General features: G+C 38.6%; 1 protein-coding gene and 1 non-coding gene across 3 annotated transcripts in view; both read right to left on the bottom strand.

Moving 5' to 3' along the window:
- Positions 1–4963: 4963 nt before the first annotated feature.
- UBE2D1 (ubiquitin conjugating enzyme E2 D1) overlaps positions 4964–25814 on the bottom strand; it is a 44402-nt gene continuing 23551 nt past the window's right edge. The window contains exons 2-7 of one of the 2 annotated variants that reach the window (XM_002718482.6): positions 14761–14824; positions 14637–14668; positions 12317–12394; positions 11170–11275; positions 7686–7779; positions 4964–6981 (exon numbers count right to left, since the gene is read on the bottom strand). In XM_002718482.6, coding sequence (XP_002718528.1) covers positions 6936–6981; positions 7686–7779; positions 11170–11275; positions 12317–12394; positions 14637–14668; positions 14761–14824 — 420 coding nt within the window. In that variant the 3' untranslated portion in view covers positions 4964–6935. Of the gene's footprint in view, positions 6982–7685; positions 7780–11169; positions 11276–12316; positions 12395–12522; positions 12586–14636; positions 14669–14760; positions 14825–25814 lie in introns of those variants that run through there. The other variant, XM_089314864.1, reaches the window with a different exon arrangement.
- Positions 9529–9732, bottom strand: LOC127484330 (small nucleolar RNA SNORA74). The gene has a single exon (XR_007911196.3). It is a non-coding gene; the product is annotated as a small nucleolar RNA SNORA74 (small nucleolar RNA).

Below are 25814 nucleotides of genomic sequence, written 5' to 3'. Positions count from 1 at the left end.
ACTGATGCCATAAACAAGAGTGTCAATTTGTTAAGTCAACAACAGGAGTCACTGTGCACTTACTCCTCATGTAGGTAGGATCTCTGTTCTTAGTGTGCGGTACATTAAGATTTAATGCTATAACTAGTACTCAAACAGTATTTTTCACTTTGTGTTTCTATGTGGGTGCAAACTGTTGAAATCTTTACTTAATATATGCTAAACTGATCTTCTGTATATAAAGAGAATTGAAAATCAATCTTGATGTGAATGGAAGGGGAGAGGGAGAAGGAAAGGAGAGGGTTGTGGGTGGGAGGGAAGTTATGGGGGGGGAGCCATTGTAATCCATAAACTGTACTTTGGAAATTTATATTCATTAAATAAAAGTTAAAAAAAAAACCAGAATTTTAAAAAAACTGCTTAGAAACAGAACTGTTTTTAAACTGTAAGAACTTAAAACAAGAACTAGAAAACATTTTAAACTAAATGATAATGAAAATGCAATATTTCAATGCATATAAACTGGTGCTTAGGGGGAAGTATATAGTATTCAAAGCCTATGTTACAATAGGAGAAAGGCTGAAACTTATTTTTCAATCTCAGGAAGCTAGAAAAAATAAAACAAGAAATAGGATAGAATTAAATGAAATGGAAAACAAATGTATAAAGAGAAATTTTAAGTTGAACACTGACTTTTTAGAAAAAATAAATTAGTTTCTAAAGACTAACTTAAAATTAAAATCAAAGGAGATTCAAAGGTATTTACTACCTTAAAAAAGATGCTATGAACAGCTGTGTGCCAAATAGATTGACATCTTGAATATACAAATTCCTTGAAAAACACAAAACTGAGAGTAACAAATATATACCCAGTTCTATAGTTATAAAAAACTTAGCATTGTTAAAATCTTTCCATAACTCTAGGTCTAAAAAGAAAAGAAAACTAGACACAAATAACTTCAGTATGTTCTTTCAAATACTTAAGGAAAACAGCATAAATCTTATACCAAGTCTTTGCAGAAAGAAAAGAAAGAATGCTTCCCAACTCTTTTTATGATGCCAGCATAACTTGAGGAACCAAACTTGACAAAAATATTTAAGAAAGGAAATTATGAGCCACCTCCTTTCATGAATATAGATGGAAAAAGTCCTCAACAAAATATTAGCGAATGGGGCAGAGTATTTGGCCTAGTAGTTGACACCAGTTGGGATGATCACATCCCATATTGGAGGGCCTGAGTCTGATACCTGTTTTAGGCTCCTGGTTCTGGATTTCCCTTGGAAATCAAGAAAGGATGTTTCCTATCACCATTTCTATTCAGCACGATTCTGCAGTTCCATCTAATGCAAAAAAGAGAAATGTGGCTTACATATTGGAAATGGAGAAATAAAAATATCTATTTGATGGTAATGTGTATAAAACTTTAAAATTCTACAATTTTTTAAAAAGTTAATTTCGCAAAGCTGCAGAATACAAGGGGATTATAAGTTTTCTATCCATCAAAAAACATAGGAAATGAAATGACTTTTATAATAGGTTTGAAAAATTGGATACCAAGGAATTCAATGAAAATTGTGCAAGAATTCTACACAGAAAGTTACAAATGTAATTATACTACAAAACACAATTAAAAACTAAAGACAACCTAAGTACACTGAGTGATGCATATACTCATGCAAGTTTTTTTCTCATGGAAAGCTGAAAATCCAAAAATATGTCTACTTCCCTTGAATTTGAGTGAGCTTGTGACTATTTGAACCAAAATATAGCATACATGACACTATATGACTTCCAAGGGCAGCTCTGAAAAGGTCATGCAGCTTACTCCTCACTCTCTCGGAAGACTTGGTCTCCCAATGTTCTCTCTTAACTGAAGCACCAGGTTGCAAGAAACCCAAGCCAAGAAAGGTCATTAGGAAGTGCTCCAGAAGAACGCAGGTGCAATACATGCGTGGAGCTGTCTTCAGATGATTTCAACCCCAAGCCATGTGAGTCATCCCCAGCTGACACTCTTAGCACCAAGGAGCAGACAAGCCACCCCCACTGTACTCACCCAACTCAATCCATCAGCATAATGGAATGACTGTTCTCACACCATTTAGTTTGGAGTGGTTTGTCACTCAGCAAAATCAGAACAAAAGACATCACCTGTACCAAAGTTGCTTTATAGATTCAGTACACTCTCAAATAAAATCTCAGCAGGAAAAATGGAGAAGCTGATCCTCAAATGCATAAGGAATTAGAAGGGACCTGAATGGTCAGAACAATATTGTAAAAGAGCAAAGATGAAGGACCCACACTTCAAGTTATGCCAAAGTCACAGTAGAAAGCAAAAGAAAACAAACAAAAAAACAGGGTGCTACTGGCATAAGGCTATACTGCGAATCCAGAAACAAACCTTTATGGCTAGTTGACTTTCAAGGGTACCAAGACCACTCAAGGGGAAAGAATATTCCTATTAAAAAATTGTACCCACCCCCATCTTTAGAAGGGCCTGTCCTCAGCTGATATTTAAGAACTTGGCTTTTGTTAACTTTCCCTAAGTGATAAGGCTGTGCCTGTTAGCTATCCTAACCAGAGATTTTAAATGAACACGATTTATTGTGAACACCCTTCCTTCTAGAAGACTAGAATTTTGGCGGACAAAGGATGCCTGCAAGATTAACCTCTAATAAAAACCCTGGACTTGGGGTTTCCAACTAGCATTTCTGGGTGCAAATATACAGAACACAGGTAGGTTGCAGAGGAATTCCTCCTAGACTCTGCCTGATCTGTTCTTTTCCTCTTCCTGATCTAGCTATGCATCCTTGCTGTGTTGCTATAATCAGTCTTAGCTGTGAGTATGACCGTATGCCGAGTCCTGTGAATTCTACTGCCACACCATGTGTGTGGGTGGACACTGACTGCAAAAAGTGTATCAGAAGTGCTAACACAAGTGGTATCACAACTGCTCCCCATAAGATATACTGAGTTCATATAAAAATATTTCATAGACAACTCACAGTATTCTTTGGCACTAAAGAGATCCTCACAGCTTTTTTCCTTTTTTCCATGAAGTAAATTATATGGGGAAAGCATATTTCAGACTTTATACATGTGCCAGTGTAATAAAAGCAGCTCCTCATAAGGTAAAACACATCTCTCCCTCTACAAGTAGCAGGACCCAGACAAAGCTGAAATAAGTTTCAAAAGAAATGTATCTTATACAAAAAGCTCCCCAATATTCATACTAATACTAATACTAATACTTTTCTCATTAGTTCAGTTCATTTATAATTTAAGGCCATTTTCTTATACATAACAGGATATGGCAGCAAAAATTTAACAAAATAAAAGTGGTGCAACATCTATTAGACAATTACACAAGTGGTATCACAATGTTCCCCACAAAATATTAAATTATTGCATTACAAAGTATTTCTACAACAAAAATACCACCTGTCTACACATCTTTATTTGCCACCATTACTGGGAAACAACAACAAAAAACAAACCTTGGTGAAAGCCTGTGAATTACATGGTTGAAGAGCCTACAGACATCACCAGAAAAAAATACATATATATGTATATATATGCATATATAAAAGAACAGACATTCTTACAAATAAAATTAACATCTTCCTGCTGCCTTATTTGTGCAATACAAAGGGCAGTATAATAAGGGAAGCATTTTTTTCAGAATAAAAGTACAAACTTTCACCAATAATCTGAAGCACATTTTAGGGGTATTAAATTGTGATTAATCTTTAAAGAAAATAACAAGAAGTCCTAGTTTAGAGTTGGTAAGGTGACAGAAAATTTTTAAAAATTCAGATTTGCTACTTTGTAAATAGCCACTTAAAATGTTAAAACTAAGGAAAAATTATAGGCAAAACAGTCAAGACCCAGATGCACTGAAACTCTATTATACAACCATGGTCAAAGCGTCAATCATTTTCCAATGATGAACAGAACTGCTGATTCTACTGCAGAACTCCAATTTTACAATACCATCAATTGGACTGCAATTTGAGTCCAGTTCACACTGACCACCAATAAATAGCTATGATATGAATAACTTTGGCTTTTAAATCTGAGACAAAAATTAATATCCCTCATCTTCTCATCTTAAATAAGAACTGTGGGAGAGCAAGTTATTGTTCGTCAATTACTAAAACAAGTCAGATAACACGGTGACAAGAGAAATGAAAAACTATAATGTGGTATTATTTCTCATTTTTTTAAAAGTACCTGTTCTAAATGTCTCAGAGTTGCCCTTGTACTCTGTCCCCCAGCACGATTTTGTCCTTCGAAACTGATGTGCAAAGTAAAATGTTAATCTTCCCTGAGTTTAGGGGGTAGATGAACAGGGCAATAAAGAAAAAAATGAAGAGTTGTATGAGAGAACTTCATAAAGTCTGTTTTGGTGCAAATAAATCTTGAAATCAATGCATTTTTTCATAATACATATTTTTCATGAACTTTATGAATATCAGTTACATATATGGATTCCAAAGCTGGTTTGCACCAGAATAAACTTTTTAAATTTCATTTTCCACAAACCCTTTGACATCCCTGGATATATAGTTTACATAAGCAAATAAATGTATAAAGCTTGTACTTCAGAAATGGTATTTTTGAGACAGCTGAGGAATGATGATGAGGCTGCCCTGACAACGTGTATCACTGATCATCATATGTGTAACTTTGAGTCCAGAATCCAATCTGAATATGGTTTTTTAAACTATTCTTCAAAGCATTCAGGACTTCAAGATGTGGGATCCTAAACTGCCAAAAGACTGCTGCCCCCTCCCCCGACTTTTGAATTTACTATTTTAAAGGGCAACTGATGCTGTCAGAACTAAGCAAAAACAATATGCCCAAAGTGGTGATCTGACTATTTGGCCATTATCAAACTAAGATTTTTAGTTCATTGTGAGAATTTGTGCTCTATCCTCAGGAGTCTGGTTGTACAATTCAGAGGTAAGCAAAGGCAAACAAGAGTTAGGCAAGTTTCAAAAACTTTAATAAAGAAAAAAAGACACTTTCAAAAATAAATGCCACACAAATGAAAAGTTTAAAAAAAAGAGTGAAAAGATACTCAAGAAACAAAACCCTTTACTATCAAAATATACTAAATACTTAAATCTAAAGATGTTGAGTGTTCAAATTCAGGGCAAATGTAGCTTATATATATAGCCAGTGAAGTAGTATTTTTCACATTATGGCTATTTCAAGACATCACTTAATAAAGTTGCTTTTTAAGACTATATGTTCTTAAACATCCATTTCACAATTCATTTAATTATTTTACATTCATTTTTAAAAACACATAATTTCTAACAACAAGGTTATTTTGTGCTTTAATAAAATAGTGAACCATGATCAAATACTCAAGTGATTTAAATCCTTTGTTAACAACTACACCCATCACAGATTCCTGCACACTTACACAGCTACTACAATAATCAAGAGCTACAACTGTTCTTAAAAATGACACTCACTCAAGTTTGATAAGCATGCTAAACACTAAAGAGATGTATTTTTCTCAAGTTAAAACATTGGAGCTTTCTAGATTTTCTAAAATCTACAATCTGCTAATTTAAAGCATTTTTAACTGGCAATTTATAAAAACAGAAGGAAGCATCTATTTAGGATTTTCTTTGTAACTTCTATAATAAAAAATGTTTTTCAAATTGTGATGGCATTAAAATTCTGCTTTAGAAATTTCAGATTTTAAAATGTTAAGAATTACACTGCCTATTACATCTAGAAGAGCATTTTTTTGAATTAATCTAGTGATTCCTCGGGTCTACAAACACAATTTTCTTCATGGTGGGTGACACTGCCTTATACTCACTTAAAGACCTTTGCAATAATCCAATTTAGATGTGATTTAAGACAAACTCCATCTTCTAAATTCTCCTCTACAAGAGACGAAAGTATACTATCTTATAGATACACAATTTAATAAAGAGATACTAACCTAAAGCAATAAAGTTTATAATTAATGGTGATTAATGCCAAACACAACAAACTTCATAGTCACAATTTGGAAGTAATTTTCATGCAAAATTTTACACAGAGCTTTAATCCTTACTTATAAAGTAATTTTCACTTTTTTAAGTAATCAAGACAAATAGTAGAAAAAGCATTTTATTTATATGGAAAAAGCTACAGTAAGATCTGTAAAAGGTGTCAATATAATATTGCCTATACAGAAAAAAATTCAAATGTGAATAGCAACAAATAAAAGTTATACATCTTCCTACTTAGCAGTGCAATTAATTCACATTGCAATAAAGTTAAGTCAAGTATACAAAATCAAAACAAGTGTTTCTCCATAATCAGTATACTCAAAATTACAGTGTAAAGATCATTTCAGGTTTAAGAAATTTGCGATCAATCTACAGAATATCCTAAGACAAGGGAGACACAGTTAATTCATTTAATTATCAGCTGTTGGGTTTTTTCAATACTGTTCACAGGAAAAAAGTAATGAGTTGACACACATGTAAATAGAATATATTTAGTCTATACAGTAAAAAAATACAAATTATAAAGTGAGCTAACAAAGAATGAAATCTGAATACAGATTTATAAAAGTGACGACATCTTAGACAACACATACAGTATTTCTCATGTAAAAACATCTAGTTTCAGCAAAAAATAATTTGGTTGCTTTTCAGCTGCATTGTAGATCTTGTAAGCTGAAGATGCAGATGTCCAAGTATCTTAAATACCATAATAAATGTCTTTCTCAATGCATACAAAATGATAAATGCTCTCATCACAGTCTTAAGGGTATTTTTGGAAGTTTGTTTTGTCTTGCTTCAGAAAACACACTTAAGATGGGTAAAAATCAAAGAGTTTCATGGTACAATGAAACAGTAAACAGTGCTCAATTTACTGCTAATGATGAAAAAAACCTAGATTTTACAGTACTCTGGTATATATGAAAAAAAATTTTTTCATTTTACATTGCATATTTCTGAGTCCATTCTCTTGCATGTCTGTTGTATCTGTAGGCACACAAAAGGGATACAGTAAAAATATACAAATTTAATCTTTCAGAAGCATTTGTGAATAGAAATGTATATTCTATTTCTCTTGCTTAACTGCAATAATCACACATACACTAATTGCTGGGTCAATGTGACTTACAGTCGTACATAAATAAAACAGAAAACTAAATCACTTTTTAGCTCATGGCTTTCTGTACAACCTATATCAAAAAAGCTAAAATATAAAAAACACAATGTAAAAACCAAATTCCAACAACAATCTGTAAAAGCCAACTCTGAAAAGGATTACTTGGAAATTACAAATGAACCTACAGTCCTAGCAAAATGAAGCAGCTTGAAAATTAAGTCAATTAAGGCAGTTTGGGTGAGTATGGAAAGAACTTCTCTTCCTGGCATAAGATAGGGAATATAATATTCAATATTTTCCAGTGGTTGAATTCTTTCATTTTTAATTTATCACCTAGAATTATATATGTTCATAGTTAATGTGCAAACACAGAACACGTTCTGCTAACAGCAACTGGAAGGAACTATGTATTTTGCAAAAAGACTTGGAGTTTAAAAGGAAAAGTTTACTACCTCAAAAAAAGATAAACAAAATAAGCACAATTAAATGTTCTTAAAAAATATTGATAAACCTCATATTTTGGCAAACTATTAGAAATGCACCCAAGTAGAAACCAATATAAGTAAATACTTACTTTTCTTTGTCTGATTTATATATTTGTGCAATATCTGGTACTAAAGGGTCATCTGGATTAGGATCACAAAGTAGAGAACATATGGACAATAAAACTAGATTTAAAAGAGAATAGCATGTTAGATAACAGTCTTCTACTTTATACAAATTATGTTTGTGAAAATAATTTTACTGAATACAGCTACTGAACTTATAAATACAAAATAAAATGAACACATCAACTACATTTTATACTAACTTTGCTTGATAGCACAATATCTTTAACTTTTAACTACCCCAGAATGTATATAACATAAAATTATACCATTTGCAGTTGTAAACTTTATCTAAAGGTGACAGAGTTTAATGTGAACCTCTGGAATACCTCCTAACAATCTTTAAACTCAAGAGTTCTCTACAAAGCAATCACATTACAATTAACAGTTCAAACTAGTTTGGATATTGTACTTGTGTGCTCTCTTTTACTCTGGCTCTGTACTATCAACAAAGAAGGAGGATTTGTAAGATTTTTTCCAATGAGTCTTTCATTCTATGTACCTTATTTGTATTCTGTTATTTAAAAATAGTAAAATAAATGTATATACGAACAGCTATTTTTAAATAACTTGGTACGACATAAATGAAAATTAAAGCACTAGTGCAGATAGATGGCTATGCTCTAAAGAAATACAAACATCTAAGTATCTGAAACTGGAGGAACAGGGATGTAGGTTCCTCACTTGCTTCTACTGCTTGCCACCAACTCTGAGACGGTGTGTGGAACCTTTCAAACAAACCCCATTCCCACCTTCCCTCTTCTACTACCATCCTTTATCTTTTCTTACTTTTTTCAAGTCTAAAGGTGGGTATCTGCAGGGTCTTCAAATAGTTCAGGGAAAATGTGCATTATATTTTAATTCCATTCCCCATGAATTTTTTGAAGTACCCTTGTATAGAGCAGAGCTGACTCCTAAATGACGAGAAAAGGGGGTACTAAGGACTAAGGGAAAAAAACTAATATTTTATTCATCTTCCTGATCTTCTACCTACCCAGTGAAACTTGAAGATTTTCTGGGCTCACTTACATCTCCAGAATACTTCCAGACTAGACCCACGAGAAAAAGCCAAACAAGATATTTAAAATACAGGACAGTGAAAAATGTACAATTGAGCAAGTCAGGAGCTATCCTGTAAAATAAGCAAGAGTGAAAGAAGTTCTTCCACAGTCCACCACTGCTGCCAGGGGCCTTCTGCTCGGGCTTCATTATCATGCACACAAACCAATTGTTTAAGATAAGGAAAAAGGTAACAGTAAACACTGATTTCAAAGTTTGTTATTTGCCAGGTGCATAGTGACCCTACTACAGCACAGTACTATTTGAATTTTCGAAGGACAGATTTCCAGAAGCCAACATTCTATTCTTTGTAGAGAAAGGTATTCAGCATCCTGGCGGTCTGCCATTTCTTTCAAATGCATAAGGACTTAGTTATTCATGCCAAATAACACTCATTATGTGACACCACTCCAGAAAACAGTTTACCAATTTGAATAACCTTTTGACACAGAAGCATTGGTATAACCAGTACATGACACTTACACTTTGTGAAAGGTTTTAAAATGGATACTGGAATCCATCTGAATATTTTAAATGAGCATTTTAGGTCAGAAAAACAACTGTACATAAATAATTGACCTTAAGGGCCATTATTTTTCTAATACTTGAAACAGGTTGTTAACTCTGCTTCCTATAAAACCTCATCACTTTTTTATAAAAACATTTCAATATTCAGGTAGGATTTATTTATTTAATTAAAAAAAAAAGAAATGACCACAAATTCTTTCCATGACTTTTTTTTTTAAATAAATTGTTTGCACCCAAACTAGGAGCAACTCCACAGGAGGAGACATTCCACTCTCAGAGGCACAAAACACTGCCCAAGGGTTCTTGCCCCTAACACACCAAAACAGTGCTTAGAGCCAAACCTCAACAAAAACAGTGCTTGCTCTTCCAACAGTGTAACACCATCACAGGCATCATACAAGCCTGGACAGCTTGACAGCTGCTGGATTCAATGACTCTTTTAAGAGAAACAATTTAATTTTTTAAAAAGGGGAAATGTGGTAGTTACTTCAGGGGCAGATGTTTCTAATGCAAACTATCAGACTCTCTTCTGTTAGAGAAACAAGACAGAAATACAAAGTGCTGCTACAGTGAACACTACTAGTTAATGAAACAAAAATGGCTTCAGAGCTCCTATGTACTCTTATGTATCTGGCAATTGGGGCCAACTCTGTGGCACAGCGGGTTAACACCCTGGCCAGAAGCGCCAGCATCGCATATGGGCACCGGTTTGAGACCCAGCTGCTCCACTTCCCATCCAGCTCTCTGCTGTGGCCTGGGAGAGCAGTAGAAGATGGCCCAAGTCTTTGGGCCCCTGCACCCGCATGGGAGACCCAGAAGAAGCTCCTGATGGGGGCAGCTCTGGCCATTGCGGCCAATTGGGAGTGAACCATCAGATGGAAGACCTCTCTTTCTGCCTCTCTTCTCTTTGTGTAACTCTGACTTTCAAATAAATAAATAAATCTCAAAAAAAAAAAAAAAAAAAAACACAACAACAACAACAACCAGATCTGGCAATTAAGCAGAGAATCGTGCTACAGATCTGGGAGAGTCAAGAATCAGTCTGGATGTCATGTCAGTCATTATGATACTATCATTTATTCTAAGTTTAGACTGACATGCTCCATGTACTGATTGCATTATTCTAAAAGGGAAATAATGTCTGTTCAAAATTTCTTATTTTATCAGCCAAATATAAAACTTTTTTAAGAGGTAAAACAACCATAAAACTTAACTCATTATTGTCAATAGTTCTAGTTAATGAATGGCATAATTGGTTCCAGAATATCCGTGCTACTATCTCTTACCCTCTCTCTTTTTTTGTAAGACAAACTCCAAGCTAAGAGAGTAAAATCTCTATAGGCTTATCCCCAAATTTCTAGTTCTATTATTGTTACTATCATCTTATTTCATCACTTGGATTTGCACATCCACATCTGCCATCCACCCCCATCCCCAAGCTAAGTGCTAAAAGTCAGAGCAACAGAAGAGCCGTGAGAGTGAACCAAAAATCAAAACAGGAGAAAGCGCAGCAGATCAGTTGTTTAAAGCTTTGATCCTTAGGTGCAGGCACTGTGGCACAGTGGGTTAAGCCACCGCCTGCAATGCTGGCATCACATCTGGGTGCGGTTCATTTCCTGGCTGCTCCACTTCTGATCCAGCTCCTTGCTAATGGCCTGTGAAAAGCAGTGGAGGATAGCCCAAGTGTTTGGGCCCCTGCCACCCATGTGGGAGATCTGGATCCTGGCGAGTGAACCAGAGGGTAAAAGGCTCCTCTCTTTCAAATAAATAAATAAATCTTTAAAAAACACTTTGGTTCCTAAATACTTTAATTTTTCTGGTCTTACTTTTATCAAGCTTTTTAAATCTAATAAATGAAATTACCTTTTGATACAGTCAGGGCTGGTGACCACTGCGACCTCAGGATATCGAGACAAATACTTCCATTACTGTTTATATTTGGATGGTAAATTTTTGTTGTGAAAGCAATCTAAATATAAAACAAAACACAACAACAAAAATGTTACAATCCATATGCTAGGAACAAAACAGAAATAGCATGCTCTGTGGTAAAATACCCACAATTTTCATGGCTGTGGAGGAGAAATACGTTCAACAGAAACTGAGCATCTACATGGTGCTGTGTGATGTTCTAGCTACAGGAAATTTAAAAACAATTAAGTCAGTTTCCCTCCACAACAAATTACCAAGTACTTGCAGAGTGTAATCAGTAAGTCTGTAATAGCTGGTATGACTGGTTGAGGGGCAGCTAGAATCATTAACCAAGGCTTTCATCAGACCTTGAAGTAGTAATTCTTCTCTTGATTATCAGTGATACTTGGAAGGCACACTAAAAACAAGACGCTGATTCTGTTCTAGGGAATGGTCAAGAGGCCTCAGCTTGTCCTAAGAAACCCACCAAGAATCCTAATCTTCCACAAGGGTTACTGTCATGTCATTTTATATATACAGTGTTAATCAGGCTTTTAAAAATCGGAAATAGTTATATCCTGAGTGAAAGAATCTGCTTACTTTTTCCCCCTCCTTTATATTCTCACCATTTGTTTCTTCTTTAGATCTTCAAAATTAAGTGTTTAAATAAGAATGTGCTTTTACCTGACCCACTAAAATGAATAAAGGAACTGGCATATTTACTTCTTTATTCCCCAACGTAGCAGAACATGGCAGGCACTCAATAAATATTTGTTGAAAACTAAGAAGGGTTGAGCTTGGAAAGAAAAATCCCATGAATAGACAGGTCTGATCTCTGACCATAAAACTTCCCGAACTACAGATAGCTATTAAGCAAGGAAAGGAAGGCAAGGAAGTTAACGTATAGCATAACAGACAGGGCCTTCTGTTTTAGAGATAATACAATTTCTGAGTAAGAAATTGTATGTAAGATTCAGTAGCTTTAAAAATCAGTTTGAGCATGTTAATGTACCCACAGTCTTTGACATCAGAAACTATTTGTGGATACAGAATAAAACACCTGACACTAGAGCCGTATAAGTCATAAACACAAACATACCTTTGGTGGTTTAAAAGGATAATCTGTTGGAAAATGTACGGTGAGGAAGAAGACTCCACCTTGATATGCACTATCGGGCTGCAATGATACGACACTGGCATCAGTAATTTGATTTCTGTATTTAGTTCATAATTTACAATGATTTCTCTAAATATTTTCAGGTTGACAGAAATGCAATCACTGTGTCACACATTCAAATCATTTACCTTGAGGTTTTCCTTCACAAATATGAAGAAAAATTTTCCAACAATCATGCTGACATCACAAAGTATAAGATAAAACAAAATTAGGACACACACAGTGCTGTGACTCGTCCAAACAAATCTATTTATTAAAAATATTTTTAAAGATCAATATACATACAAGAATACTGTAAGGAAAGAGAATTTTCTGCAGTAGTAAACAATATGAAAAGAGCTGAGGCTAGTATTTACCTTCTTATATATATAAAATTTAAGTTCTAATGTTCCCTTAAGGGCCAAGAATAGAGGTGAATTGAAGAGACCAAATTACACAATTTATCCTTCCATTCTTCATTCAGTAACAGTTTATAATTAGCTATCAACTTTATAAGAGGAGTTTGGCTATCTATCTTTATGACCATCATAAACTATAACATTCCAAGCAATTAAAAAGAAGTTGAAAAAAGAAAAATGGTAGCAAAATATACCTAAAATTCTAATTTGACTCTTCATATTTAATTAAATACATCATGTTATATTAACATTTTAGTAACCACAGCAAAACTATCATTACTTCCTTCTTAAGTTTCTGCATATAAATTAGAGGACTATACCATGCAATTATTCTTACTTATACATGTTGTTTAGTTCTAGTTCACCAAAAATCATAAGGAATGAAGAAAATATAAGCAAATTACAATGACAGATATGGTTTGCTTAGATATTCAAAGGGTACTACACACTTTACTAAAATAAGGGACATATGAATAGTTATAAGCATTTACCAAAGGTATTTGTGAAGGGCTACAACTCAGATGGTTAGGGTGGCCCTTTAAATGATAGTATTTTGATGGGTCTCAGTAACTAATGAAAAACAAACAGAAATCATTGGATTCTTATTTGAAGGTTGTTATATGATACACTTTACCTTTTAAAAAACAATGTAACAATTAGTAATTTGACACAATTGCCCAGGAAGCCTGCACTAAAATTCAGTAGTTTTATTTTTTAAAAGTTAAACACAAGGTAATAGGATAAAACTCTGTAATTCACTAGATAAAGCTCCTGCAGGGGAGGGCGGGATACGATGCTCACAGAAACATGTTACTAATGTATCTCAGCAGATTAAAGTCATCAGTGCCCATTCTTGACAGTCAGGTTTTTGCTCACAGAAATGCCTGTTTCAAGTCACAACTGTCTCTCTGGTAATGCAAGAAGTAATTTATTTTATTTTATTTTTTTATTTTTTGACAGGCAGAGTGGACAGTGAGAGAGAGAGAGACAGAGAGAAAGGTCTTCCTTTGCCGTTGGTTCACCCTCCAATGGCCGCCGCGGCTGGCGTGCTACAGCCGGTGCACCGCGCTGATCCGAAGCCAGGAGCCAGGTGCTTCTCCTGGTCTCCCATGGGGTGCAGGGCCCAAGCACTTGGGCCATCCTCCACTGCACTCCCTGGCCACAGCAGAGAGCTGGCCTGGAAGAGGGGTAACCGGGACAGAATCCGGCGCCCCAACCAGGACTAGAACCCGGTGTGCCGGCGCTGCAAGGCGGAGGATTAGCCTAGTGAGCCGCGGCGCTGGCCGAAAGAAGTAATTTTTAAAAGGAAATAAATATTAAGAGGAGTCAGCTATAAAATACTAAATAATTCTGAGTTCAGGACAAACAATAAAATTAAAAGCTGCACATAAAGAAGTGGTAAAGACAGACCTGTTACACTATTTATCAATTTTCTTCCACAAAAAAGAACAATGACGAAACAAACTGCAAATTGATGCTTGTCATTTGTAGAAATTCCATCACTGGGTTAATTAACTTCTAACCTACTGTGGATGTGAGATAATTATGCTTAGTTATGAACAACTGACTCACTGCATTTAAATGAAATAAAAAAGCATACACAAAGCCTGCTTGTAAATACCATCTATAACGATCAAGGATTTGGCAAAGAAAAACATCACAGTGATCCTGGCAAGTATATGCTATAGAATGCTATAGAAAATCATCATTAACTCCTTTTTGCTTCTTGGGTGACACAGAGAACAAGGAAATTCAACCTTAGTTGCAAACATCTGACAAAGGTGAAATGGCAACAGTGAGGTATGGCTGAGGGGATTAATTTCACAAATATGAATCATACTTACAGGCCCCATAATAGTTGCTTGCCAGTGGAACACTGAAACAAAGAAAGAAGTTTGGGAGTCATTAACAAACATTCAAAGCTGTATTTTTAACAGTAGCAAATCTTAGAAATAGAGTAAAGCTTACAGTCATCTCCCACAGGGCCAGCGGAACAGTGAGCCGGTGGATCACGCTGTAGATCACTTAATTCCTGAGGGAAAGCAAAAATATTTAATTTTTTCCCCAACAAAACAAGTATGATAATCCATTAAGACACACACTACTAACTTTCCTTTAAAATATTTTAGGCAGTTTTCTTATGCACAATAAGAAAACATAAAATGTACTTTCATTGGTAGAGTATAGAATAAGGTATTAACTTCTTTTGTATGACAGCTTCAAACCTTGAAAAGATTAAATGGATTAAAACACTGTCTTTCTTTAACAACCCTAAAACAAAAATATTTAATGAGCATCCTTACGTCTTTGTGAACAGTGAGTAGGTAACTTATTTAAAATCCCTAAAGCTTATAATCTAATGAAGCAGAGTAAATGGCTACAAGAGGTGGATATTTAAGGTAAATCTGAAGGTTAAGCAGAAGGAGACAACAGAAGTCAGGCCATGTTTTCATATGCCGTTCCCTGCTCTCTCGGAATCACAGAAGGAGCTGGCCAGTCCTGGGTTGGAATTCCCAGTCCCAACATAACCAGCTTCAGGGCTTTGGGAAGTTCCTTAACTTCCTTGGTGTCAGCTGGGAAGAAACTGATCATCCTCAAATAGGAATGTATAAATTCAAAATACAGGAATGTAACTGAAGAACCCAATTTAGCCTGGAAAATCAAGAAATGTCTTTGACAAAGTAGTATTTCAGCTGAAATCTCGATGACTAGGAGGTTAGTTCTGGGGGAAAATGAGGGAGATTGCACGGTAGAGTGACCTCAGATGAGGTTGGAAAGCTTAACAGGCAAAAGCCATGTAGAAAACACAATGACCAATACATACTGTGTTTAAAGATTTGGGGTTGTATACTGTGTGCACCAGGACAGGTTTTAAGAAATGGCATGCTAGCTGGCGCCGTGGCTCAATAGGCTAATCCTCCGCCTTGCGGCGCCGGCACACCGGGTTCTAGTCCCGGTCAGGGCGCCGGATTCTGTCCCGGTTGCCCCTCTTCCAGGCCAGCTCTCTGCTATGGCCAGGGAGTGCAGTGGAGGATGGCCCAGGTGCTTGGGCCCTGCACCCCATGGGAGACCAGGAAAAGCACCTGGCTCCTGGCTCCTGCCATCGGATCAGCGCGGTGCGCCGGCTGCAGCGGCGGCCATTGGAGGGTGAACCAACGGCAAAAAGGAAGACCTTTCTCTCTGTCTCTCTCTCACACTGTCCACTCTGCCTGTCAAAAAAAAAAAAAAAAAAAAAAAAAAAAAAAAAAAAAAAAAAAGGAAATGGCATGCTGTGATTTAAAGAACAATTCTGGATGGATTAGGAATGGAAAACGCAAGAAGTGACAAGACTAGTTACTACAGGCAAGAGAAACAGGGCTTACAGTGGAAAAGAGGCCATGAGATCAAAGTGGTGGATCTGAAATACTTTGAGGGCCCGCCTATCACTGCTTTGTATGATGAGAAATTACATACGTAGCGTGAGGTCACAGAGAAGTATGATGACCAGTGAATGCTAACATTTACCCAGTGTTAGTCATCCCAACAACCCTCAGAGGGAGATGTTTGGTTTCCCATTTTACAGATGAAGAGTAAAGGTCATGTTGTATGCTCATGTGACTAAGGGTGGAAATGGGACTTAAGCCCAGGCACTTAAGCTATGTACTCATAGCTTCACATATGTACAGCATGCCATTTATTGACAGGGAACACTATTAAGACGAGCTGATTTGGAGGATAGACATACTGAATGTGTGTGATTCCTGTGACAGCAAGAAAATAAATGTATTCAACATACAGGTCTGGATATTAAAAAGGATGAGGTTAGAAATCAGAAAATATTGTAGACATTTGGTATTTAAAACCGTGGAAGAAATGGGATGGGATAGGGAGGACATTTACCTGTGTCCCAAATCATAGTGCCTGGGTTCAATACCTGACTCCAGCTCCAGACTCCAGCTTCCTGCTAGCATATACCCTGGGAGGTGACAGGCAATGGCTCAATTTATTGGGTTCCTGCCACCCACATAAAAGACCTGGATTTTAATACTGGTTCGGCTCAGCGCTAGTCATTATGGACAGTTGGGGAATGATCCAATGCATAGATTCTCTTTCTCTCTGTCTCTCTCTGCCTCATAAATAAACTCATAGAGGGAATGACATAAACATTTTTGTGGGAATATTTAACGAGGGTACTTGAAAAAATTTGTGGAAAATAGGAATTGCGGCCGGCATTGTGGTACAATGAGTTAAGCCCCTGCCTGTGGAACTAGCATCCTATATGGACACCAGTTGGAGTCCCGGCTGCTCCACTCTGATCCAGTTCACCACTAATGCACCTGAGAAAACAATGGAAGATGTCCTGAGTACTAGGGCCCCTGCAACCCACATGGGAGACCTGGATGGAGTTCTAGGCTCATATCTTCAGTCATTGTGGACATCTGGGGCATGAACTAGCAGATAGAAGATTCTTTTGTCTCTCTAACTCTGCCTTTCAAATAAATAAATAAATCTAAAAAAAAATAAAATAAAATAACAGGCCAGCGCTATGGTGTAGTGGGCTAAGCCTCTACCTGCATCCCATATGGGCACTGGTTCATATCCTGGCTGGTCCTCTTTCAATTCAGCTCTCTGCTATGGTCTGGGAAAGCAGTAGATGATGGCCCAGTCCTTGAGCCCTGGCACCAGCATGGGAGACCCGGAAGAAGCTCCTGGCTCCTGGCTTCAGATCTGCCCAGCTCTGGTTGTTGTGGCCATTTGGGGAGTGAATGAGCGGATGGAAGACCTTTCTCTCTTTCTCCTTCCCTTCTCTCTGTCTTGTAACTCTGCCTATCAAATAAATAAATAAAATCTTTAAAAGAAAAAATAAAGTAAAATAAAATGGGAAAATGGAATTAAGACGTTTATTTTGCTGTTAGAGCTGGGCTAGACCGAATCTAGGAGCCTTCCGATGTGGGCGGTAGGGACCCAAGGACTGCTGCTTCCCTGGGGGTGGGAGGGGGTGGGGGAGATAACAGGAAACTGGACTGGAACAGCCAGGACTCGATCCAAGCACTCTGATACAGGATTTGAGCATCCCAAGCAGCCACTGCTCACTGTGTCATATACCTGCCCCGCCATGAACTTTTTGAAGACCCTTAGTATAAAGTAAATACTGCTTTTTATTAAATCAAAGAGTTTTTATTTTTATTTTTTTTATTTTTTGACAGGCAGAGTGGACAGTGAGAGACAGAGACAGAGAGAAAGGTCTTCCTTTGCCGCTGGTTCACCTTCCAATGGCCGCCGCGGCCTGCACGCTGCGGCCAGCGCACCATGCTGATCTGATGGCAGGAGCCAGGTACTTCTACTGGTCTCCCATAGGGTGCAGGGCCCAAGCACCTGGGCCATCCTCCACTGCACTCCCTGGCCACAGCAGAGAGCTGGCCTGGAAGAGGGGCAACCGGGACAGAATCTGGCGCCCCGACCGGGACTAGAACCTGGTGTGCCGGTGCCGCAAGGCGGAGGATTAGCCTAGTGAGCTGCGGCGCCGGCCTTTCAAAGAGTTTTTTTTTTTTTGACAGATAGAGTTACAGACAGTGAGAGAGAGAGACAGAGAGAAAAGTCTTCCATCCACTGGTTCACTCTCCAAGTAGCCACAATGGCTGGATTACTCTGATCCTAAGCCAGGAGCCAGGTGATTCCTCCTGGTCTCCCATGGGGTGCAGGGCCCAAGCACTTGGGCCATCCTCCGCTGCCTTCCCAGGCCACAGCAGAGAGCTGGACTGGAAGAGGAGCAACCGGAACTAGAACCTAGTGCCCATATGGGATGCCGGCACTGCAGGCGGAAGATTAACCAAGTGAGCCATGGCGCTGGCATCCCCCCCCCCCACCTTTTTTTAAGAGATTGTTGACAGTAAATCACATTCTTATTTTATACACTAGTAATGAAGGAAAAATGTTTCCAATTAATTTTAAGACACCATCCAATTCTAAGAAGCACACAGACTTCAAAAATGCTAAAATACGAAAGACGTGCACTTTAGAATCACTGCACTTTGGTAATTATAGCAATGAGTTCTGTGCTCTGATACAGAAAAACAAGGGAGACGACATGCTTGGGAAAGGCTTTCTTAAGAAAGTGATATGTGAGCTAAGTAACTGAGCCAAGTGCAAGCTCAGGTCTCCTCTTTCCAAGTCAGGTCTTCTTTTCCAGTGTACCTTGGGACTTTCATTTTTGTCATTTTTTTTTAACAGCTAATGCTATATTTTCCTTCCTAACAAGACTAACACAATTAGCTATGTCTTCTGTCCATGCACAATTAAGCACAAATGTGTTTATTTTGGTACAAAAAATTTTAAATCAATGCCTAGTTTCTACAGACTTGTATTTAAAGACCCCTTATACAGGAAAGGATGCGAGTCCATAGTGATTAAAAGCAAGGCTTTGAAGCCTCTCCCCACCAAAAAATAAGAACAGACCAGTGGGAAACCTATGTTTTGAAAGTTTGCTTGTTGATTTATTTATTTTTTATTTGAAACAGAGTTAGAGAGGGAGAGGCAGAGAATCTTCCATTTGTCACTCCTCAAATGGACCAACACCTGGGGCTGGGCCAGGCCAAAGACAAAAACCTTGAACACCATCCAGGTCTCCCATGTGGTTGGCAGGGGCCCAACCACTTGGGCCATCCTTCACTGCCCTCCCAGACACCTCAACAGGGAGCTGGAGCAGAAGAGGAAGTGAAGCTGCTGGAACTCAAACCAATACTCATGTGGGATGCCGGCATCACAGGCACAGCTCAATCTACTGTGCCACAAAGCCAGCCCCAAGGATCTGAAGTTCAAGTTTGGGTGTTACCATTCTCTTGTCACATGATTTTGGGAAAAATCATTATTTTCCCTCTCTAAAGCTTAGCTTTTTTTTTTTTAAGATTTTATTTATTTATTTGAGAGGTAGAGTTATAGACAATGAGAGAGAGAGACAGAGAGAAAGGTCTTCCATCTGTTGGTTCACTCCCCAAATGGCCACAATGGCTGGAGCTGCACCCATCCAAAGCCAGGAGCCAGGAGCTTCTTCTGGGTCTCCCATGTGGGTGCAGGAGCCCAAGAACTTGGGCCATCTTCTGCTGCTTTCCCAGGCCATAGCAGAGAGCTGGATCGTAAGAGGAGCAGCCAGGACTAGAACCGGCACCCATATGGGATGCCGGCGCTGCAGGCGGAGGATTAACCTACTGCACCAGCCTCAAGCTTAGCTTTCTTTTATGTAAACGGCATTACTAATTTCACTCATAGCTTTTATGACAATAACATAAAATAATACATGTCATGTGTATAGCACAGTTGTTAACACACAGTAAATAGTCAAATGCATGTTGAGATAACATGGAACTCATCACAAACATGATTGCCTAGTTAAAGAATACAATTATTTAAATAGGCTAAAAGGTGGGGGGGGTGCAGATCCTAAATCACAGTCCCACTTTTGAATGTGCCTTAATACCAGTTTTCTAATTTAAGATTTTAAGAGATTGCTTCTGAGATTATTCAGCATGTTGAATTTCCAAAACACAGTACTAAATGGGACTTCTTTGCCCTCCCTTTTTCTTTGAATCAGAAAATGACAGTCTGTGATTGTGGTTTTAAAAAAATCATTAGTGATGTGCATGTATACATTTTCACAGAAACATTATGTGAATAAATCATACTTAAACAAAAATACATATAAACCATATTTGTTTACTGACAAAAAAAAAACACATCTTAGAATAGCCTCAAGCCATATTCAAATTTCAAATATCAGAATGTTTTACATGTCTCTTTTTTTTTTTTTTTTTTTTTTTTTTTTTTTTTTTGACAGGCAGAGTGGACAGTGAGAGAGAGAGACAGAGAGAAAGGTCTTCCTTTGCCGTTGGTTCACCCTCCAATGGCCGCCATGGCTGGCGCGCTGCGGCCGGCGCACCGTGCTGATCCGATGGCAGGAGCCAGGAGCCAGGTGCTTTTCCTGGTCTCCCATGGGGTGCAGGGCCCAAGCACCTGGGCCATCCTCCACTGCACTCCCTGGCCACAGCAGAGGGCTGGCCTGGAAGAGGGGCAACCGGGACAGAATCCAGCGCCCCGACCGGGACTAGAACCCGGTGTGCCGGCGCCGCTAGGCGGAGGATTAGCCTAGTGAGCCGCGGCGCCAGCCTACATGTCTCTTTAAACATCACACATAGGAATGGGTGTTCGGTACAACAGGCTAAGCTGCCACTTGGAATGCCAGTATCCCATATTGCAGGGCCTGGGTCAAGTCTTAGCTCCACTTGATTTCAGCTCCCTGCTAATGTGGACCCTGAGAGGTATTAGGTCATGTCTCAATTACATGAGACCCTGCTATCTATGTGGGAGATGAAGATTGAATTTAAGGCTTCTGGCTTGGTCTGGCCCAGCCCTGACTATTGCCTGCATTTTCTTTCACTCTCTCTCTCTCTCCCTCCCTCTCTCTCTCTGCCTGCCTTTCAAATCAACAATAGCAAATAAAAAATGTAAAAATAAAAAAATATATATTTTAAAAGTTACCTTGTTATTTCTTATGTCTACCTCTGTTGGAAGTTAGGACCAAAGAAAAGAAAGCAAACAGAAAAACTCCCATAAGGCTAGGTTCTTGTCTACATAAAAGCTCATCTGCTATAGGAAAGAGGCAGATGATAGTACATCAAACATACTTAACAATCACACTTTTCAGTAACTAAAAACTACAGTAGTGCTTTGGTAAACAGATTTACCCTTCCCAGACTTTTTAGGAGGGCCTAGATTCCTGATGTGCCATTCCTTTACTCTTCGTGTGTCTGGAAAACATGCCCCATTGTATGGCTTGGAAATATGGGGCATATGTGCAGACCAAATGACCAACAGAAAACAAAGGGCACATGACACACTCCTTAGTCTTGAATGTGGGAAAAAAAAGAATTGTAGAAAATTCTGATAAGTACTAATGAGTTAAAAAATAATTAAAAAACAAAAACCCCACCTAAATAAATCGAATCCCACTCTTTCTGCTCTTAGTCTATTCAACAGCCAAGTTTTTTGGTAACAAAAGAAGTCAGGGATCATTTATATTTTGTTAATTTTCCCTTTTGATTTAGTTTACTCTTTTTTCTGAAACTGCTGTTTATATGTCTTATGCTTTCACTGCGGTAGCTGGCATTCTTATCTATCTACTTCTCATACAGTCACATGAGGTATTAAAAATGATTCAGTGATTCTTCCAATTATCCCAAAAGGAAATGGTAAGATTAGTTGTCTCTTCCCTTGCTCCTCTCCTCTTTTAAGACTGTAAGAATTAACACGGAATTATACAACTTGCTCAAGACCAAAGGATCCTCACAAAAGCCAAGGCTTAATGCCTTATTCCTTGATGCTAAGAAAAGTATCTCTGAAGAAAATGTATGATGCCTAGACTCCACTTCCTGAACACTACTTCCTATTCCACCACTACTCTGAAATCTTAGGTGCACCTTATAAGACAGCCTCCTAACAACTGATTCTTGAGCCCCTTTAGGCCTCTTGCCTCATCCTCTTCACGGCCATGTTTTTATAGCACGCTAATTAAAAGATCTCAAAGACAAAGCATTTAAATATCTTACCTATCTGCATATGTGTGTGTGTGTGTGTGTTACAAAAGCCAAACAGTGATTTGTAGGAAAAAACAGAGGCAGTGGGGCCAGCACTGTGGCGTAGCAGGTAAAGTTGCTGCCTGCAGTGCCAGCATCCCTACGCCCAATTTTACCTGTTCTTTTTCACAGTGGCCATGTTCTCAGGGCCACTTTCAAAAACATGAGTTTTAGAATTAAATCTGGAGCAAATCTGGTCTTGTTATGAATCTCTACTAGCTGTGTGACATTGGGCAATTTACAAAGCCTCAAGCTTGCCATTTGTAGTATGAGGATATTACTGATTACTCTGAAGACTGCATTGAAAATTAAAGAAAACACAGGCAAACCATCTAGTTTAATACTTGTCATGTATAACGGATACCTAATAAATGCTAATTTTTTTCCCATTCTTTCTTATTCTATCAAAATGTTTTTGAAACCAGAACTTTTAGGGCTGGCATTGTGGCACAGCAGGTTAAGGCACCACTTGCAATGCTGGCATCCCATATCACAGTATCACTTTGAGTTCCAGTTACTCCTCTTCTAATCCAGCTCCCTACCAATGTACGTGGGAAGGCACCAGATGATGTTCCAAGTGCTTCAGCCCCTACTACCCATGTGGGAGACTTGGAGGGAGTTCCTGGCTCCTGGCTCCAGCTTGGCCAAGCTCTATCTGTTGTGGAAATGCATTGAGTGAACCAATAGATAGAAGATTTAAATCTCTACTCCCCACTACCCTGCCCTCTGTTACTCTGCCTTTCAAACAAACTAATTAAAAAAACAAACAGAACTTTTATAGTTTATTTAGTAATTGCTCCATAATACTTAGCACAATGACTTTCATATAGGTATTATTTGAGCCAAGTAATAAAACTTAATAATGTGATCAGCAGAATATATTTCTCAAATTTCAATCTTTTAGAAAGATATCTGATCAGATTTGTTCCCTTATACAGATAAGCAGATAAATATATAATTAAAATGTAACAGGTATTAAAAGGGAATCATGTACATCACTTAACACTGGGGTAACCTTTTAAACGACATGTGACAACTAAAAATGAATATCAAAAGAATAAATCATGAAGATCCTATGCCATTACAATTATTTTCAATTCACAGAATGTATAATATATTCTGGCAAAATATCCAAAGCATACAAAATTCTAATCAGAATTTTTTTTTTCTAGTTTAGAAGACCTCAAAACTTTAAATATTTCAGGCTGTGGTGTAGTAGGTTAAGCATCTGCCTGCAGCACTGGCATCCCACATGAGCGCTGGCATCCACCAGTCCTAGCTGCTCCACTTCGAATCCAGCTCTCTGCTATGGCCTGGGAAAGCAGTGGAAGATGGCCCAAGTGCTTGGGCCCCTGCTCCGGTGTGGGAGACCCAGAAGAAGCTCCTGGCTTCAGATTGGCCCAGTTCTGGCTGTGTCAGCCATTTGGGGAGTGAACCAGTGGATAGAAGATCGATCGATCAATCTCTCTCTCTCTCTCTCTCTCTCTCTCTCTCTGTCTCCCCTTCTCTTTCTCTCTGTAACTCTGGTTTTCAAATAAATAAATAAACCTTTAAAAATATTTCATGCTTGTTGTTTATTTAGGATGCTGCTGATGTATTTTTTGGGACACAGCTTTGGACTGCTTTTCTAAGAGGAGTTTGGAGTTTATGTTGAGCTCATCTGGTGTCAAAATAAGTTGTAGTTGTCTTCTAACTGCTGGCAATCCTCAGTGACAGGGCTACCCACAGACAGGCCTGCTGCAGTCCATAGCACAGGATTTTATTTTTTATTTGTCTCATGCTCAGTTTAACCAGAAATTCCACATCCTTTTTAACAGGCATCTTTTTGATTTTATACTTTTTTTTTTCAAATATTTTATTTATTTATTTGAAAGGTAGAGTTACAGTGAGAGGTAGAGACAGAGAGAAAGTTCTTCTGTCCGTTGGTTTACTTCCCAATGGCCACAACGGTTGGAACTGCACCGATCTGAAGCCAGGAGCCACGTGCTTCTTCCTGGTCTCTCATGTGGGTTCAGGGGCACAAGGACTTGGGCCATCTTCTACTGTTCTTCCAGGCCATAGCAGAGAGCTGGATTGGAAGAGGAGCAGCTGAGACTAGAACCCGTGCCCATATGGGATTCCCGTGCTGCAAGCAGAGGATTAACCCACTGTGCCACGATGCTGGCCCCTTGATTTTATACTTTCATCCTAACTCTACTGTTTAGAAGGTTTTGTGTGTGTGTGTGTGTGTGTGTGTGTGTGTGTTTGACAGGCAGAGTGGACAGTGAGAGAGAGACAGAGAGAACCTTTGCCGTTGGTTCACCCTCCAATGGCCGCCACGGCCGGCCCGTTGCGACTGGCGCACCGCGCTGATCCGAAGCAGGAGCCAGGTGCTTCTTCTGGTCTCCCATGGGGTGCAGGGCCCAAGCACTTGGACTATCCTCCACTGCACTCCCTGGCCACAGCAGAGAGCTGGCCTGGAAGAGGGGCAACCGGGACAGAATCCGGCACCCCGATCAGGACTAGAACCCGGTGTGCCGGCGCTGCAAGGCAGAGATTAGCCTAGTGAGCCACGGCGCTGGCCTTACTATTTAGAAGTTTTAAAAACTTCACATAATGGTATCAGATCATGATACCTGCCTGCATTGTGATGTAGGGGGTAAAGCCATTGCCTGCAATGGCAACATCCCATGTGGGCACCGTCCACGTCCCGGCTGCCCACTTCCAATCCAGTTCCCTGATAATGGTCTGGGACAAGCATCAGAAGATGGCCCAAGCTTCAGCCTGGCCTGGTGCTGGCTGTTCTGGCCATCTGAGGAATGAACCAAGATAGAACTCTGACTTTGGAAACAAATAAATCTTTTGAAAAAGATTATGATAGTAAGAAAAACCCTTACAAGTCATCACTCAGGCCTATCTGCTAAAGATTTGCCTGGAATATCAATAAAAGAGAACTCATCGGCGAAAAAAAAAAGTTATCTTCGTAAGATGTAGTTTAAAAGGTACAGGAAAGAAGCCTTCCGCGATGTTAGAAGATATACCAATAGTATCTCCAGGAAATCCATTTAAGAGTATTAATAAGCCCCCAGGGTCACCTTTTGAACATGTTCATCAACATTAAAAACATTCCCTAGGGCAGGCTTGGAAAGAAAGTTTCTCCTTAGACAAAAGTATAACTGAGTTACCTAGTAAGAAACTAGCACAAAAGGTCTTAACTTATACAAACGATCTACTAAATAACAAACACTGATAAACGAAACACTAAGAAGTAAAATTATAAGACCAAGTAAAATCAGGAAAGTCACAAGAGTTTACATCCACCCATTTAACTTATGGCGTACTTTAGTGCTTGGGGCTGGCACTGTAGTATAGTGGGTTAAGGCCGCCATCTGCAGTGCTGACATCCCATATGGGCACCCATCTGAGCCCTGGCTGCTC

Source organism: Oryctolagus cuniculus, chromosome 15, assembly GCF_051225735.1.
Source record: "Oryctolagus cuniculus isolate XC-2025 breed Fujian yellow rabbit chromosome 15, ASM5122573v1, whole genome shotgun sequence".
Taxonomy (NCBI): Eukaryota; Metazoa; Chordata; class Mammalia; order Lagomorpha; family Leporidae; genus Oryctolagus; species Oryctolagus cuniculus.
This window is presented reverse-complemented; position numbering and strand designations above follow the sequence as displayed.